General features: G+C 44.8%; 1 protein-coding gene across 2 annotated transcripts in view; it reads left to right on the top strand.

Annotated features, from left to right (window-relative positions):
* The window catches only part of SNAP25 (synaptosome associated protein 25), a 99,737-nt gene that overhangs the window by 58,504 nt on the left and 24,695 nt on the right, over nucleotides 1-16,538 (top strand). For both annotated transcript variants that reach the window (XM_005287406.5, XM_005287407.5), the window contains exons 2-4: nucleotides 2,414-2,549; nucleotides 4,674-4,715; nucleotides 15,867-15,915. In XM_005287406.5, the coding sequence (XP_005287463.1) occupies nucleotides 2,478-2,549; nucleotides 4,674-4,715; nucleotides 15,867-15,915 (163 nt within the window). In that variant the 5' untranslated portion in view covers nucleotides 2,414-2,477. The remainder of the gene's footprint in view (nucleotides 1-2,413; nucleotides 2,550-4,673; nucleotides 4,716-15,866; nucleotides 15,916-16,538) is intronic.

The raw sequence follows: 16,538 nt of genomic DNA, 5'->3' as shown, positions 1-16,538 counted from the left end.
ATAATGCTTGTATACAAATGCAAGAAGTCTAAATACTACGGGCAAGTCTACACTCAAGCGCTACGTCAGTGCTGCTGCACTCAAGAAAGAGATCTTGGAGTCATCGTGGATAGTTCTCTGAAAACATCCACTCCGTGTGCACCAGCAGTCAAAAAAGCAGACAGAATGTTAGGAACCATTAGGAAAGGGATAGATAATAAGACAGATAATAGCATAATGCCACTATATAAATCCATGGTACACCCACATCTTGAATACTGTGTGCAGATATGGTCACCAAATCTCAAAAAAAGATATATTGGAATTGGAAAAAGTACAGAGACGGGCAACAAAAAAGATTAGGGGCATGAAACAGCTTCCATATGAGGAGAGATTAAAAAGACTGGGATTATTCAGTTTAGAAAAGAGACGACTGAGGGGAGATACGATAGAGGTCTATAAAATCATGAATGGTATGGAGAAAGTGAATAAGGAAGTGTTATTTACCCCTTCACATAACACAAGAACTAAGGTTCACCCAATGAAACTAATAGGCAGCAGGCTTCAAACAAACACAAGGATATACTTTGTCACACAATGCACAATCAACTTATGGCACTCATTGCCAGGGGATGTCGTGCAGACCAAAAGAATAATGGAGTTCAAAAAAGAATTAGATACGTTCCTGGAGGATAGGTCCACCAATGGCTATTAGCCAAGATGGTCAGGGATGCAACCTTATGTTCTGGGTGTCCCTAAACTTTTGATTGCTGGAAGCTGGGACTGGATGACGGGATGGGTCACTCAATAAATTGCCAAATTCTGTTCACTTCTTCTGAAGCATCGGGCACTGGCCATTGGATATTGGTCTAGATGGACTATTGGTCTGACCCAGTATGGCCATCCTTATGTTATGATATTATGTAATTGAGTAAAATGGCCAGTGCTTCATGGCAGTTATTTGCAGCCCTCTGCCTTTCCTTCCAGCTGGATTAGTGCTTCCTCTGAGCAATAAACCCTCGCTGAGCACTAATTTTCAATGTGTCATGCTTGAATCAGGCAGAAAAATAAAATAGTGATGATGTTCTACAGACTTGAGAGGTAGTAGGAGGCCCCACCTTTCCTTCTCAAGTCAGCAGTAGAAGCCAGGTTGTATCTTTTGGTTTATAATAAAAGCTAATACCTTCCTAAACTAGATTGAATGGAAGGGGATCTGATCTCAGGTAGAGGTGAGTTCAATGGATTTACTCAATAAATTATAATTATGGAGATATCCTATCTCCTAGAAGGGACCTTGAAAGGTCATTAAGTCCAGCCCCCTGCCTTCACTAGCAGGACCAACTACTGATTTTGCCCCAGATCCCAAAGTGGCTCCCTCAAGGATTGAACTCACAACCCTGGGTTTAGCAAGCCAATGCTCAAATCACTGAACTATCCCTCCCCAAGTAATCAAGATCAGAATCTGGCCCCACTGGAAGCAATGACAGAAAAACCCAGCTGGGTGATATAGTACAAACCCCTGCCAAGCTTTTTAAAATGTATCCAGTGTAATTTTGAATGGCTCAGATTTCTGAGATGGTGTTTCTGGGCCAAGTCCTCACCTGGTGAAAATCAGTTCGGCTCCATTATCTGCAAGCTACTGTGGCATGACACAGATTTACAGCTTACCTAAGGATCTGGCTCTCTGTCATAGACTCCTTCCCTGTCCAAAAAGGCAAGTAAAGGCAAATATACCCAGGGCAGGTCTATACTACAGCCTAAGTCGATATAACTTACTTCACTCTTGGGTGTGAAAAGTTCCCTCTCCCCCAATAAGCCTTGCAAGTTTCATGCTGTCCACACCGGCACTATGTTGGTGGGAGACACTCTTCCGCCAACATGGCTTCCGCTTCTCACCGAGGTGGAGTAATTATGCTGACTGGAGAGCTCTCTCCGGTCGGCATAGCACGTCTTCACCGTCTTCATAGCTGCGCCGATGTAGCACTGTGGTGTAGACTTGCCCTTATTTGCAAGCAAGTATGAGGCAAAACCCTAGAGCTGAACCCTTTCAACTTCTGAGAAGTTTGAATGCAGCTCGAGCCCATGTCTAGTTACAAGTCATCCCTTCTGATTCTGCATTTTATAAGTGTTTGGTGCTTAACGGCAGTTGAAGCGTGCCAGGTAGAAAATACAAATGAATTAATTTCTCTGTAGGGAATGCAGTGAGGATCCATCCATGCTCCTATACAAGAGAGTGACTAATAGCCCAGGAATAGAACATCACCTTGAACAATCCATGAGCACTCTTCTGTTTGTAAGACTCACCAGCCCTGATGAAAGATTGCTGGCGAGAACACTAATATAAAAGCATTTGAGGGGATTGATATTTAAGCACAAATCTGCAGAGGGCAGCAAGTTTAACCCCAGTATGTGTTCCCTATTTGCTGTCTTGCAGGCTCCTGGGCAGAACAAACACAAATCCTTGATCTGAAGCCTCGACAAACACACTCGCAGCTAAAATGGCAGAAGAACTTGATATGCGCAATGAGTTGGAAGAAATGCAGCGGCGTGCTGACCAGCTGGCGGATGAGGTAAAACCAATGGCAAACGAGGAGGGTGGAAACACTTGAGGTTCTTCTGTCTACCCACAGGCTATATCCAGAAATGTGCACAGCTGTAGCAAAGTGCTTCAGCGGCTGATTCTGTTTTACACTCATGTAATTTGACTGGACCGAATTCTGCTGTCACCGACACTAGTATCAATACACTGAAGTCAATGGAATTACTGTGGATTTACACTGTGTCAGTGACAGCAGAATTAGGTCCATTTTCTTAGACATTTTGGGCTGAGATCTCTGTGGAAAGGAGAGGAAAGGGGTAACTTGGAATAAAAAATGAGTCATGGTGATTCTGGAGCAGATAGGTACAAGGACCGTGGACCTGAGTTTCAAACTCCCACCCTATCTGTCCAAGAGTCATTTAGACCATTAGATATCATTAGAGGCCAGTCATGGCAGATGTGTGTTTATCTGTGTGAGTCTTTGCCCATCATACTGATCATCTTTGGATGAGTTTGTTTCTGATATTAGGATCAATATCAGATAAAATGATCTTAGGGAGAGAAGTTGCCATTTAATTTCTCTGGGGGCTCATCTAATTTGCCAAGCCTAAGTGTAAGCAAAAACTATCAAATCAGTTAGCTAGGAAATTTTAATTGGAAACCACAGAAGTCATTTTTATACTAGTGTAGCAGTGGTTCCAAGTGTGAATGGAACCAGTGGAGAGGACTATGTGGAAGACCCATAACTGAGAGTTGAGGATGTCACAAGCACATTGCATAGGGGATGAATTTGAGGAAGAGCAGGTACTGAAACAGCGTTAACCTGAATGGCTCTGTTAACTTGAGGGTTTGCACTTCCACCTTGAACTCTTTAGTGTGGAATCTGCCATATTGCTGAGGAGGAGAAAAAAGATCAATTGGGGGGAAGGGGAACTCAATGAAAACCAAAAATATTAAGGGTGAGGTTTCCAAAGTGCTTTAAGCTGACCTATCTCTTCTCCCACTGATGTCAGCGGAAAAGCTCTCACCAACTTCAGAGGGAGCAGAGTTAAGCTATGTCTACACCACAGCCTATGTCAGCACAACCGATGTAAGTGTGCTTGTGCGCAGCACTATCTCGGCAAGAGAGCTTCTCCCACTGACACAGCTTCTGCCACTCCTGGAGGTGGTTCTATTAGGCTGACATCGGCATGGAGCATCTTCACCAGACGCGCTGCATTGGTGCTGCTGCAGCGCTGTGCATATAGACGTGGCCTTAGACCAGTGTTGAGCCATTGATGTCAATGGGGTTTGGATTAGGCTCTTAGGGCCCAGTTCTGCACTTGCTTATTTCTGTATTTATTTATTTAGACTGATCAAAATGCAATGAAATAACAAAATCCACCCCCCCACACCAGGACTAAGAACTCTGCCCCTCTCCCATTAACCCACTCCAGCCTAAACCTTCTTCAGACGCTTGGGGAAACATACGTCTAGCACCATATCTTGTAGGTCAACAGGCTCAGGAATACGAAAAAAAATCCCAGCATCAAGGGTCCCTCCTTGAAAATGCCCCGCCACCCATCTGCCCAAGGGTCAGTTAGCTCAAGTGCTCCAGCTGATCTCAACTGCCAAGGTATTGGTGGTGGAAAAAATGGGAGCGATACTTGAGTGAGTGAAGGCAGAGTTAGGATCTAAGGGTATGTCTACACTGAAAAGAAAAACCTGCAGGACTGAGAATCAGGGCCCGGGTCAACTGACTCAGACTTGCAGAGCTAAAAATAGCAGTGTAGACGCTTGGTCTTGGGCTGAAGCCCAGGCTTTGAAACCTGGCAAGGGCGGAAGATCTCAGAGCCCCGGCCCCACCTTTAGATGGAGAAGGAGGCCAAGGCTAGGGCTATACGCCTCTTCTGGGAGCATTCATCACTGGCAGCAGTGGAGAGTGCTAGCTGCAGAATTCCGGCTACCTCCCAGGCCAGAGTGCTGGAGAAACACCGTCTTCCCTCCTAGCACTCCCACACTGGGATAGCTGTAATCTGGCTATTAGAGGGTGGAGAAAGAAGCACTCAAAGTCTTCTGTATGAGGCTATTCATGGCGTTTATACACGCCTGCACACTAGTGACGGAAACGGCATTTGCCAAATCTAACTTGCTTTTCTCCCGTTTTTTTTCCCAGTCACTTGAAAGCACCCGTCGTATGCTGCAGCTTGTTGAAGAGGTAAGGACTTACACTTTACCCTCCCTTCCTTTGTAGATGTTTGTGTCGGGCTTTCCCATACCTCTAAATGCCTGAGCCACCTGCCAATACTTCACACACCAAGGGCATCTCCATAGGTTTTTGTGACCATCTAAAATGGGGCACTTTCGAAAGGTGAGAAAACAGCCAATTGCTTGCCCAGTGTTCCTGGGAATTAGTCCAGACAAGATGTGGTACAGCCATTAATAAAGCTGATCAAACAGTCGAAAGACTCAACTGAACTGCAGGCTAGCTACTCTAGTTAACGGGGAACTGTATTCGGTCCATATTTTAATTTTGGTTGAATTGAAATATTCAAGATAAAGCAATGAAACACCCTTTGTACATGACTCTGCTCGGTCATCATGGGCCCGATACACACACACTGGCATCGAGCTGCAGGGAGCCGATAAACTTCACAGAAGTCAATGGGGAGAAATACGGTGTTGTGATTGGCTCCTTATCTATCTGTTCATCCATTTCGGGTCTTTATAGAGCCCCAGTCACCGCAGATTCTAGGCGATGCTTCTTTATCTTCTCCGAGAACGTTGTTAATAGGGGGTGTTACGGTTTGTGAAAGATGGCAGATTGAGAGCCCTGGAGACAGAAGGCCTCTGATCATCCACAACACTGGGAATGGTAGTGGAGGCTTGCTCAGTCTACCCTGCTAATATGCCTCAGTCCTCACCAGGTGGGATCCTTCTGGGAGGGAGAAGGTAGTTCAGTCGGGTGCCGATTCACCCTAATCACGGTGGAGGTTTCGGTAATCTGGGTCATTGGATTCATGCCATCAATCAGCTATCAGGTCCCCTGGTCAACTGACTTGTGATTTCAAACAAGGCTGTTAGACTTTGTTTATGGCCCTCAGACATTTAATAAGTCATCAACCTTGACATTGCAGGGCACCTTCAAGCCTCGTGCCTGATTTGCATCAACAACAATGGGAGTTCCAAGCAAACACAAAGGGAGGGAAATAGCCTTGAGTCACACGTTTATAAACTGGCATAAGCCCCAGCCTTCATTTCCTACCCTCATTGAAATCAACGGTGGTTTGCCTTTGACTCCAGCTCAAATGGAGTTGGGCCTTGTATTGTGAAGTCCTACACCTACTGATCAGTAATCACAACAGCTATAATTCTCCTCCTACCTACTTCATCTCTCTCTCTCTCGGCTTGTTCCCTCACAATTCAAGAATGCTTTTCTCTCCCCTATCCTGAAACAACCCCACCGTAACCCACCTACCTGTCCTTCTACCGCCTCCTCCCTCCGCCACTTAACTCAGTGAACATGCCTTATGCAATCAATCCCTCGCCTTCCTCTTCTCTAGTTCTACCGCTGAGCCTCTCCATTCTTATTTCCAACCTTTCTACTCCACTGAAACGGGTCTCGCAAACACAGAATAACAGGCAGGGCCTGCCCCAAAGAGCTTAAATAGCCGAGACAGACAAAGGATGCAGAGATAGCAAGTGATTTGTCCCAGTCAGTCAGTATCATATCTGTGTCTCTTGAATCCCAATCCAGTGACCGATCCACTGACTCTATCTTCCTGCATGTGTGGACTAGCCTATTGTGAATGCCACTGGAATGAAAATATTAAATAATAGTAATTGATCTCCATGAGAAGAAGACTGGGATTATTGAGTTTGCTGATCAGACCATATAGGAGCCCAGCACTTCCTGGAAAGAGCTCAGCAGATCACAGGAGCTTCCCATTCAGTCAAAGAATTTTCTAAATATAGCACTGATTAGTCTGAAACATCAGGAGAAATATCTCACAGTGATCTGAGCATCATTTCCATTAAGGTGACTACAGAAGGCCTTTCAGATTTCCTAACAGTTGGTTGGTTACTCTGACCCCATTTCCACATATTTTTAAAATATTGCAGTATTTTAGCAAGCTAAGTTGAATAGATGTAGGGCACGTGCATTTGAACTCAAACTTGCACTACTCTGATTTAATAAGAGACAAAAATCCAATTAGAATTGGATTCAACTTGCTTCGTTGAACTTGTCTAGTGTTTAGAAATGAAAAACAAATTATAGCATTCAGTGAAAGATTCTTGATTATATTCTCTTGGTATGATAAATCTGATATTCTCATTTAGGAAAATAAATCCATCTATATTTTTGTAGTAGTAGTAATATACTTTATTAGTGTTATGGTAGCAACTGAGGGCCCCAGTCATGGCCCCACTGTGCTAGGCATTGTATAAACATGTAACAAGAAGACACTACTTGCCCAGAGAACTTATTATCTTAGTAATTCTAAGTAGTATTCTAGATACCAGGGACTGAGACTTGCCCTTCCGATACCCTGAAGGGGTGCAGGGCATTCCCTTACTGCCTTGCATGGGCTATCCGCATTGCAGCATGGGACATAGATAACAACCTCTGTTTGGATGCCATTCCCATCCACTCCCTGTGTAAATGGGCAAAGAATGGCATGCACAGAATGCACCTGTCAGGGGAAATGCGCAAAGGTGAAACAGAAAGAAGGGTGTTACTGGTCTATATTTTATAACGCTCTTTGCCAGGAGCAGATTGCTACCCACCCTGGAGCAACGGCAGAAGCAGGAAGGGGACTGTGAGTGACTCTGAGATGCCATTCATTCTGTGTCTGCTCCTGGGGCAGTGCAGCTACCTTCTGGCAGGGCAGATTATAAAGTCTCGTCCATGATATGAATTGGACACTGACAATACCCACAGAACGTGTAGTATATCTAACAATCAGCGATTATTTGAGCTAAGTTTGAGACACTCCATTGTTGCAAGAATGTGCTATAGATTTATATATTTTATAGTGCTTCCGTGCAGGGTTTGTGCCCCAAAAAAGCAATGAATTGGGGCAGAAGGACTGGGACTAAGCTATAGTCATGCACAATTTGGAGCCAACGATCCTTCATGTTTTCCAGTTCCCACTTTTCACCCCTGGGCTGATTAAAGAATTAATACAGAATAACCCAGTAGGGAAAAGGCAATGTTTCTTCCATGGTTTCCATATGAAACCAGCTTGGCCTTTAGAGAAAATCAATTATTATTATAGGGGAGGGGGGAGATGGTTTCTAGCTATAAAATAGAGGGGGGAAATAAATCAACAAGATCAGTACTGCAGAAATCCCAGGAAGAAAGTGCTGAGCAGCTTATCATAGAAGATTAGGGTTGGAAGAGACCTCCGGAGGTCATCTAGTCCAACCTTCTGCTCAAAGCAGGACCAACCCCAACTAAATCATCCCAGCCGGGGCTTTGTCAAGCCGGGCCTTAAAACCCTCTAAGGATGGAGATTCCACCACCTCCCTAGGTAAGCCATTCCAGTGTTTCACCACCCTCCTAGTGAAATAGTGTTTCCTAATATCCAACCTAGACCTCCCCCACTGCAACTTGAGACCATTGCTTCTTGTTCTGCCATCTGCCACCACTGAGAATAGCTGAGCCCCATCCTCTTTGGAAACCCCCCCCCCCCTTTCAGGTAGTTGAAGGCTGCTATCAAATCCCGCCTCACTCTTCTCTTCTGCAGACTAAATCACCCCAGTTCCCTCAGCCTCTCCTTGTGTCATGTGCCCCAGCCCCCTGATCATTTTCGCTGTCCTCTGCTGGACTCTCCAATTTATCCACATTCTTTCTGTACTGGGGGGCCCAAAACTGGATGCAATACTCCAGATGTGGCCTCACCAGCGCCGAATAGAGGGGAATAATCACTTCCCTCGATCTACTGGCAATGCTCCTACTAATGCAGCCCAATATGCCATTAGCCTTCTTACAACAAGGACAAACTGTTGACTTATATCCAGCTTCTTGTCCACTGTAATCCTTTTCTGCAGATCCTTTTCTGCAGAACTGCTGCTTAGCCAATCGGTCCCCAGCCTGTAGCAGTGCATGGGATTCTTCCATCTTAAGTGCAGGTCTCTTGTCCTTGTTGAACCTCATCAGATTTCTTTTAGCCCAATCCTCCAATTTGTCTAGGTCACTCTGGACCCTATCCCTACCCTCCAGTTTATCTACCTCTCATCCCAGTTTAGTGTCATCTGCAAACTTGCAGAGGGTGTAATCCATCCCATCATCCAGATCATTAATGAAGATGTTGAACAAAACTGGCCCTAGGACCAACCCCTGGGGCACTCCGCTTGATACTGGCTGCCAACTAGACATTGAGCCCTGGATCACTACCCGTTGAGCCCAACGATCTAACCAGCTTTCTATTCACCTTATAGTCCATTCATCCAATCCATACTTTTTTTATCTTGCTGGCAAGAATGCTGTGGGAGACCGTATCGAAAGCTTTGCTAAAGTCAAGGTATATCACATCCACCACTTTCCCCATATCCACAGAGCCAGTTATCTCATCATAGAAGGCAATCAGGTTGATCAGGTATGACTTGCTCTTGGTGAATCCATGTTGACTATTCCTGATCACCTTCCTCTCATCCAAATGCTTCAAAGTGGATTCCTTGAGGACCTGCTCCATGATTTTTCCAGGGACAGAGGTGAGGCTGACCGGTCTGTAGTTCCGTGGATTCTCCTTCTTCCCTTTTTTAAAGATGGGCACTATATTTGCCTTTTTCCAATTGACCAGGGCCTCCCCCCGATCACCATGAGTTTTCAAAGTTAATGGCCAATGGCTCTGTAATCACATCAGCCAACTCCCTCAGCACCCTCAGATGCATTGCATCCAGCCCCATGGACTTGTGCATGTCCAGCTTTTCTAAATAGTCCTTAACCTGTTCTTTCACCACTGAGGGCTGCTCATCTCCTCTCCATACGGTGCTGCCCAGTGCAGCAGTCTGGGAGCTCACCTGGTCTGTGAAGACCAAGGCAAAAAAAGCATTGAGTACTTCAGCTTTTTCCACATCATCTGTCACTAGGTTGCCTCCCCCATTCAGTAAGGGTCCCACACTTTCCCTGACCTTCTTCTTGTTGCTAACGTACTTGTAGAAACTCTTCTTGCTACCCTTCACATCCCTTGCTAGCTGCAATTCCAATTGTGCTTTGGCCTTCCTGATTACACCCCTGCATGCTTGAGCAATATTTTTATACTCCTCCCTAGTCATCTGTCCAAGTTTCCACTTCTTGTAAGCTTCCTTTTTGTGTTTAAGCTCACCAAAGATTTCTCTGTTAAGCCAAGCTGGTTGCCTGCCATATTTGCTATTCTTTCTGCACATTTGGATGGTTTATTCCTGTGCCCTCAATAAGGCTTCTTTAAAATACAGCCAGCTCTCCTGGACTCCTTTCCCTCTCATATTAGCCTCCAAGGGGATCCTGCCCATCAGTTCCCTGAGGGAGTCAAAGTCTGCTTTTCTATAGGCCAGGGTCTGTATTATGATGCTCTTCTTTCTTCCTTTTGCCATGATCATGTCATGGTCACTGCTGCCCAGATTCCACCCACTTCTACTTTCCCTACCAGTTCTTCCATGTTTGTGAGCAGCAGGTCAAGAGGAGCACGGCCCTAGTTGGTTCCTCCAGCACGTGCACCAGGAAGTTGTCCCCAACACTCTCTAAAAACTTCCTGGATTGTCTGTGCACTGCTGTATTGCTCTCCCAGCAGATGTCCAGGTGATTGAAGTCCCCCATGAGAACCAGGGCCTGTGATCTGGAAACTTCTGTTAGTTGTCCGAAGAAAGCCTCATTTACCTCATCAGACGCCCACCACGACACCACCCTTGTTGCTCTCGCCTCTAAACTTAAACCAAGGACTCTCACCAGGCCTTTCTTATGCAGACATAAGAGCTGCTTTGTAAACCCCAAACCAAATGGGGCTATTTTCTCATGTTATTATAAGATTTGGTTTTACATTTAAGCTCATTGACATTTCAGAATGGAAACTGTAGGGTATAAATGTTTCATTGAATAATCCTATGATACCATTTCAAGCTGGATGTTTCATGTAGGGTCACTCTTTTAACTGATTTTCATATACACTAACATGCCTTCATCTGTAATAGGGAAATGTTTCCCCATAATATTGCTCTTTCATTCTGAATGTTCCTCAATGGTAGCCTAACAAGCACCACATAAAATAATGTTTTGGACAATGTAGGACCTGGTCCAAAGGCCATTGAAGTCCATTGCAAGAATCCCTTTGATTTCACTGGGCTTTGGACTGGGCCCCTAGTCAAGAAAGAGTATTACTTAGTTTTGCGCCCGAGGCAAGGGCTGGCTCCAGGCTCTTCAGTGGCAATTTGGCGGCGGGTCCCTGAGTCCCTCTCGGAGAGAAGGACCCACTGCCGAATTGCCGCCGAAGAATGAATGAAGCAGCAGCGGCAATTCGGCAGCAGGTCCTTCCCTCCGAGATGGACTCAGGGACCCACCGCCGAATTGCTGCTGAAGAAGCGGCGGCAGTAGGGCAGCCGCCGAAGCGCCGCCGATCACGGCTTTTTTTTTTTCCCTCTCTGTCCCGCTTGGGCAGTAGAGCTGCGCCGCTCCGTTTTGTGCGCCCGAGACAAGTGCCTCACTCACCTCGCCCTTGTTACGGCACTGCTGTGGAAGCAAGTTATCCGCCAAAGAATGAAGCTGGATCCTAAAAGATTATATAGCATGCCTTGTAGCAATAGACTCAAGGAGCTCAATCTATTTAGCTTAACAAAGAGAAGGGTTAAGGGAAGTGACTTGATTACAGCCTAAAAGTACCTACATGGGGAACAAATATTGAATAATGGACTCCTCAGTCTATCAAAAGAAAGGTCTAACATGATCCAGTGGCTGGAAGCTGAAGCTAGACAAATCCAGACTAGAAATAAGGTGTACATTTTTGATGATGAGTAATTAACCACTGGAGCAACTTACCAAGGATCATGGTGGATTCTCCACCACTGACTATTTTTAACTCAAAATTGGATGTTTTTCTAAAAGATCTGCTCAAGGAGTTATTTTGGAGAACTTCTCTGGCCTGTGTTACACAGGAGGTCAAACTAGATGATCACAACGGTCCCTCTGGCCTTGGACTAGGTGAATTTTGGTGTCAATTGTAAGTGTGCAGGGCCAAATCCTTCGGTGGTGCAAGTTGGCATTGCTGCCTTGAAGTCACTGGAGCTATATCTGTTTCTGCCAGCTGAGGATCCAGCCCACAGACTTCAGTAGAACTACATTGGTTTACATCAGCTGATGTTCTGGACTATCAGGTGAATTCCAGTAGTGAGAGAATGGATTAATTCCTTTACTCAGACCTAGAGAGACAACACTGCACTGCATAGAGCTACTGCTAACTCGAGAAAGGGGCTGAGGAAATATACTATAATGCTACAAAATGCTTTGATAGCCAGACTTTTGTCTTTAGGGCATTGACACTTTTCTTTAGTGTCTTTGCGAACTGCTAGCAATGTCAGCCTGTCCTGGTAGATAATTGTCTGCATTAATTTATTCAGAACAAAGTCAATAAGCCATATTGATTGAAGTAGAATTGTTTATTTAACTGGGTGTTTGTCTGCTATAGTATTTGGTCATGATCAAGCATATATTTATTTTTCAATGTACCTACTGAAACGTATGGAAAACATTTGCTGTATTTCTGATTCACTATCTGATCTATTTTCTGGGCTAGATTTCCTCAGTGCCTGGCATCTTATGTTGTCCTTTGCACCTGTGCAAAGGAGAAGTGTGTGTAGAGTTCCACTATAAGGTGCATTTTGCAGCCACTTAGCACAGGTGTGAATGTCTGTGGATTGCAGCCTCCAGAACCACCAGTTCAATAGCTTACAAAAGCCCTAGCGTCTGTGATTTCTTTTTCTGAAGACCAGACATATAAAATGTTCAGGTTTTAATAATGCTATGGCAAAGCATGTTGGTCCAAATGCTCTTCTCAGGTACAATGGGAAAACAAAGGTAGTCTAAGTATTACTGAGAAGAGACAGTTGCATATTTTAATTAGTTAGCCCAGATTTGGAAAACCTGCTTTTATGCTACTTCAACAAAAGGAGACCCGTGTTCTGTGTATAGGTTATAGCTCTCTGGTCTGAGATACTTCAAGAATCTGATCCTGCATTTATCAAGAAACTAAATCTCCTGTTGTCTTGAATGTGAGCTCCATTGTGCAAGAAATAAAGAATTGTGCCCGGAGTCTTTATAAATGCATCTATTACACAAGTACAAATTAAGGGCCATTTCATGACCTTAAGCCCAGGATAATTTCACCACTAGCATAAATGGGTGCAACTCAATGGATATTGACGGAATTTCACCCTCTTACCTCTACGTGAATTTTGGCTCATGTGTGGGATTCTCATGGTTGTTTTCTGTGGGCATGGAGGGCATTTTTGGATTCTGAATCATAACTGGAATTACAGGGATCTCACTTTCCCGCTCTAGTGTCAGCAGCACTTCCAATTCTAAAAACCTGTTTTCAAGGTTTATGACCCACTTGCTATAACATTCTTCTGGGCTGAAACGTGGCAAAGTCAGACTTATCCTAGAAGCATATGGTTTAGTTTGTCACCACTTTACACACACTTTCTAACCACCAAAATCCCATTTGCCCTTTATTTTTTGGGGTGGGATTTTCAACAGCACTCCACACTGGCTGCCCTCTGCTCCCACTAACGTGAATGCTCGTGTTCATTCTTCTAAATCAAGGAGGGTTTCACGTTTTCAGATGAATCCTCAGTTTGCTGATATTGAGGATTTTCGAAGACGCTCATCTGTGTTTTGGCACCAAAATCAACGAGCACGTCTCCAAAACAAAGCTCAGCCCATATTGGACGTTGAGCTGTTTAGAAAATCTGGCCAGAGATGTCTGTAACAAACTGACACTTTCATAGGCTCGATCTGTGCTGAAAACCGGAATGTGAGCGCAGCACCTCGGAGACCTATCCACACTACAAAACAGTGGGGTTTACAAGACAACTGCACATCCTGGGGGGTCCAGCATGTGGAGGGGGCCCATGTCAGAGCCAGAGAATGGGGGGACAGGGCAGCAGCAAACATCCACCTCACTGCTGCCTGCAAACGGACTTGAAATGAATAGCTGCAGGAAGGAGGGGAGGATGGAGAGGAGGCATAGGACTGGCCCCTCCTCTCTCCAGCCTCACTCCCTCTTAGTAGGAAAAGAAAGGAGGGGGGGAGAGAAGAGGGCGTCTCACAGATCTGATTGCCCCCAGCCACCTGCTGGCTACAGTGGAGTCAACAGTTAGGGTCAGCAGGAGAGGTCCTCGCATTGCTTGTGAGGGGCCTGAGTGGAGGGGACGGGCCAGGGCCACTGAGCAATCCTTGAATGTCAGAAACTCAGTCACGTAGCTGAATGTCCTGCCAGACTGCCTAGGGCTCCTTAGTATTGCGGGAGGGTGGACCAAGCCGCTGACATCCCAAGAGGCAGCAAGGACATCATTGTGACCAGAGAAAGAGGCAGGAGCTCGTAGTGGCAAAACAGAAGAAGTCTCTGTCTGCGGATATTAAATGTTGGTGGACTGAGCCCTTAGGTAGCCTTAGGGAGGGAGGATGGTCGTGTGGCTGAGACACAAAACTAGGAGTCAGGTTCTATTCCTAGCTCTGCCGCAGAGTTCCTGGGCAAGGAATTCAATCTCCTTATACTGCTGCACAATGGAGGTAATAATCTTTATCTCCCTCACCGGGGTATTGTGATACTCAGTTAATAGATACCAGGGATGCAGTTAAACTGTGCAGAAAATAGTTGCGTGGGGCCCCTTGCTGGCAGCCCTTATTTCCCAGCAATGTGTCAACATTACAGTGTAGGGCCATAAAGAACTTGCTTCCTCTGCTCTTGAAATGCAACAGACATGAGCATTTTCAGACCCTCAGTTATACGCAATGACTATTATTGCACTGAGCAGGAAGAGTCTAGCTTATCCTTAGTCATTAAAAAAATGGTCTATGGTATACTTTAGTGTTGAAAAACCAACAATATACTTTATCTCTTTTCAAATCGATGACAATAATGGCAAAAGCCGTGTTTGTCAAGGGCACTTTGCCATTTGTACACTTAGGCCTGGTCTACACTGGGGGGGGGAGGGGACTATCGATCTAAGTTACGCAACTTCAGCTACATGAATAACGTAGCTGAAGTCGACGTACTTAGATCAACTCACCGCGGTGTCTTCACTGCGGTAAGTCGACGGCTGATGCTCCCCCGTCGACTCTGCCTGCAACTCTCCCCCTGGTGGAGTACCGGAGTCGACAGGAGAGCGCTCGGCAGTCAATTTATCGTGTCCAGATCCAGCCGGTAATGTAGACAAGCCCTTAGGTGGGATTTTTAAAAGGTCACAGCATTGGCCTAACTGTTCCCTTGGAAGTCAATGGTAAAACTCCCATTGATTTCAGTTGGGAGCAAAGTTAGACCAGCACTGAGTTGTTTTGAAAATCCCTCTCCAAACTGGACCCAAAGCCCACTGAGATTAACAGGAGACTTTCCATTGGCTCCAATAAGATTTGGATCAGCCCCTACATCTGTTAAACCTTTGTCCCAAATAATGAGGCATACAGGCAGTCCTTGACTTTACGACGTTTGAGTTACGACGAATGGCACTTACGACGTTTATAAATTGTGATCGTGTTTCGACTTTACAACGTCAGTTTCAATTTTATGACACTCGAGACGACATTATTCCTTTAGGAAATGCGAGTTACAACGTTTTTGACTTAAAATGCGATTTTCAGGAACCAACTGCGTCGTAAGTTCGAGGACTGCTTGTTTTCATCTTGAGTATTAGCCGGCTTTATGAAAAGTTTCCTAATACGTAGTGAGGGAGAGTAATATGTCTTGATGGCCTCATACAGTTGGTTCCAGTCCTCATACTTTACCAGTTTCTCCTGGGGAATTAATGCAAGTTTGCAACCTGTACATGGCCTCCTTTGGAGCCTGAAGATTAAACCTTCTGTTAAGAAAATGACTGTTGTGTAAAATGTTAATTTCCAAATGCATCCCTGGGATTTTCCATTTTTTTGTAGTAGCTCTGTACCCCAATGAGTACTAAATGGCTTATGGCACCATGGAGAATTCTCAGTTTCCATTACAGTATTCATTCATATGAAGGCTTCCAATTATTCAACTAGCCCCTTATGACCTTACCATACTTTTCACTGTTTTTCCTTTGTCTTCCTAAATCCCAAATCTAGGGCTAATTGTTCCCTCACTGATCTCTCTCTTTCTCTCTCTCTCTCTCTTCTCATCTTGCTTCCGTTACTGGAATGTAGAGTAAAGATGCTGGTATCAGGACTTTGGTTATGTTGGATGAGCAAGGAGGTAAGTTCAAATTGCTTCAGTCAAAAAATAAAAGCACTCTCAAAGAAGTGTATTAATTATGTGCAATTATAAATAATCACTAGTGCTCTTAAAACACACTTGTGTGTATTTGTGTATGAGATTAGATCTGTCATAGTCTCACTGTCTCTAACCTCTTTGTGTAATAGAGTGACCTACGATAAGCATATGGGGGGCTATTTTGCCTTTGATCTGTGTGTATATGGCACCCATTCATGTAAAGGGACCTGTTCCAACACCCTTTGAAGTCAATTAAAATCTTTCAATGGGTTTTGGATCATGCCTTAGCAACGCACAAATGTGAGAGAATGTGGCCCTGACTACTTTGTTTCAAATACAATATCATTTATGCAGGCGCTGTATGATTTTTCCCTTTTTAGCTGTGATTCAAGAGCAGGCAGCAATCCCAAATCACAGAGAAAAATAAAACAGGCGCATCAGATGAAGTCAATGAGAGTTCTGCATGAAAAGTGATGGCAAAATATAGCTCATTATGATGTACAAAATATAGCTTATAGGCTTAGAAAGGAGCTCAGGGTATGGATCTGATATGGGCAAAACCAGAGTTGGATGTGTTTAATACAAGCATGGGAAAATGACACTCT

The sequence above is a fragment of the Chrysemys picta genome, chromosome 3, assembly GCF_011386835.1.
Source record: "Chrysemys picta bellii isolate R12L10 chromosome 3, ASM1138683v2, whole genome shotgun sequence".
NCBI lineage: Eukaryota > Metazoa > Chordata > Testudines > Emydidae > Chrysemys > Chrysemys picta.
Note: the sequence above shows the minus strand (reverse complement) of the source record. Positions and strands in the feature narration are given on the sequence as shown.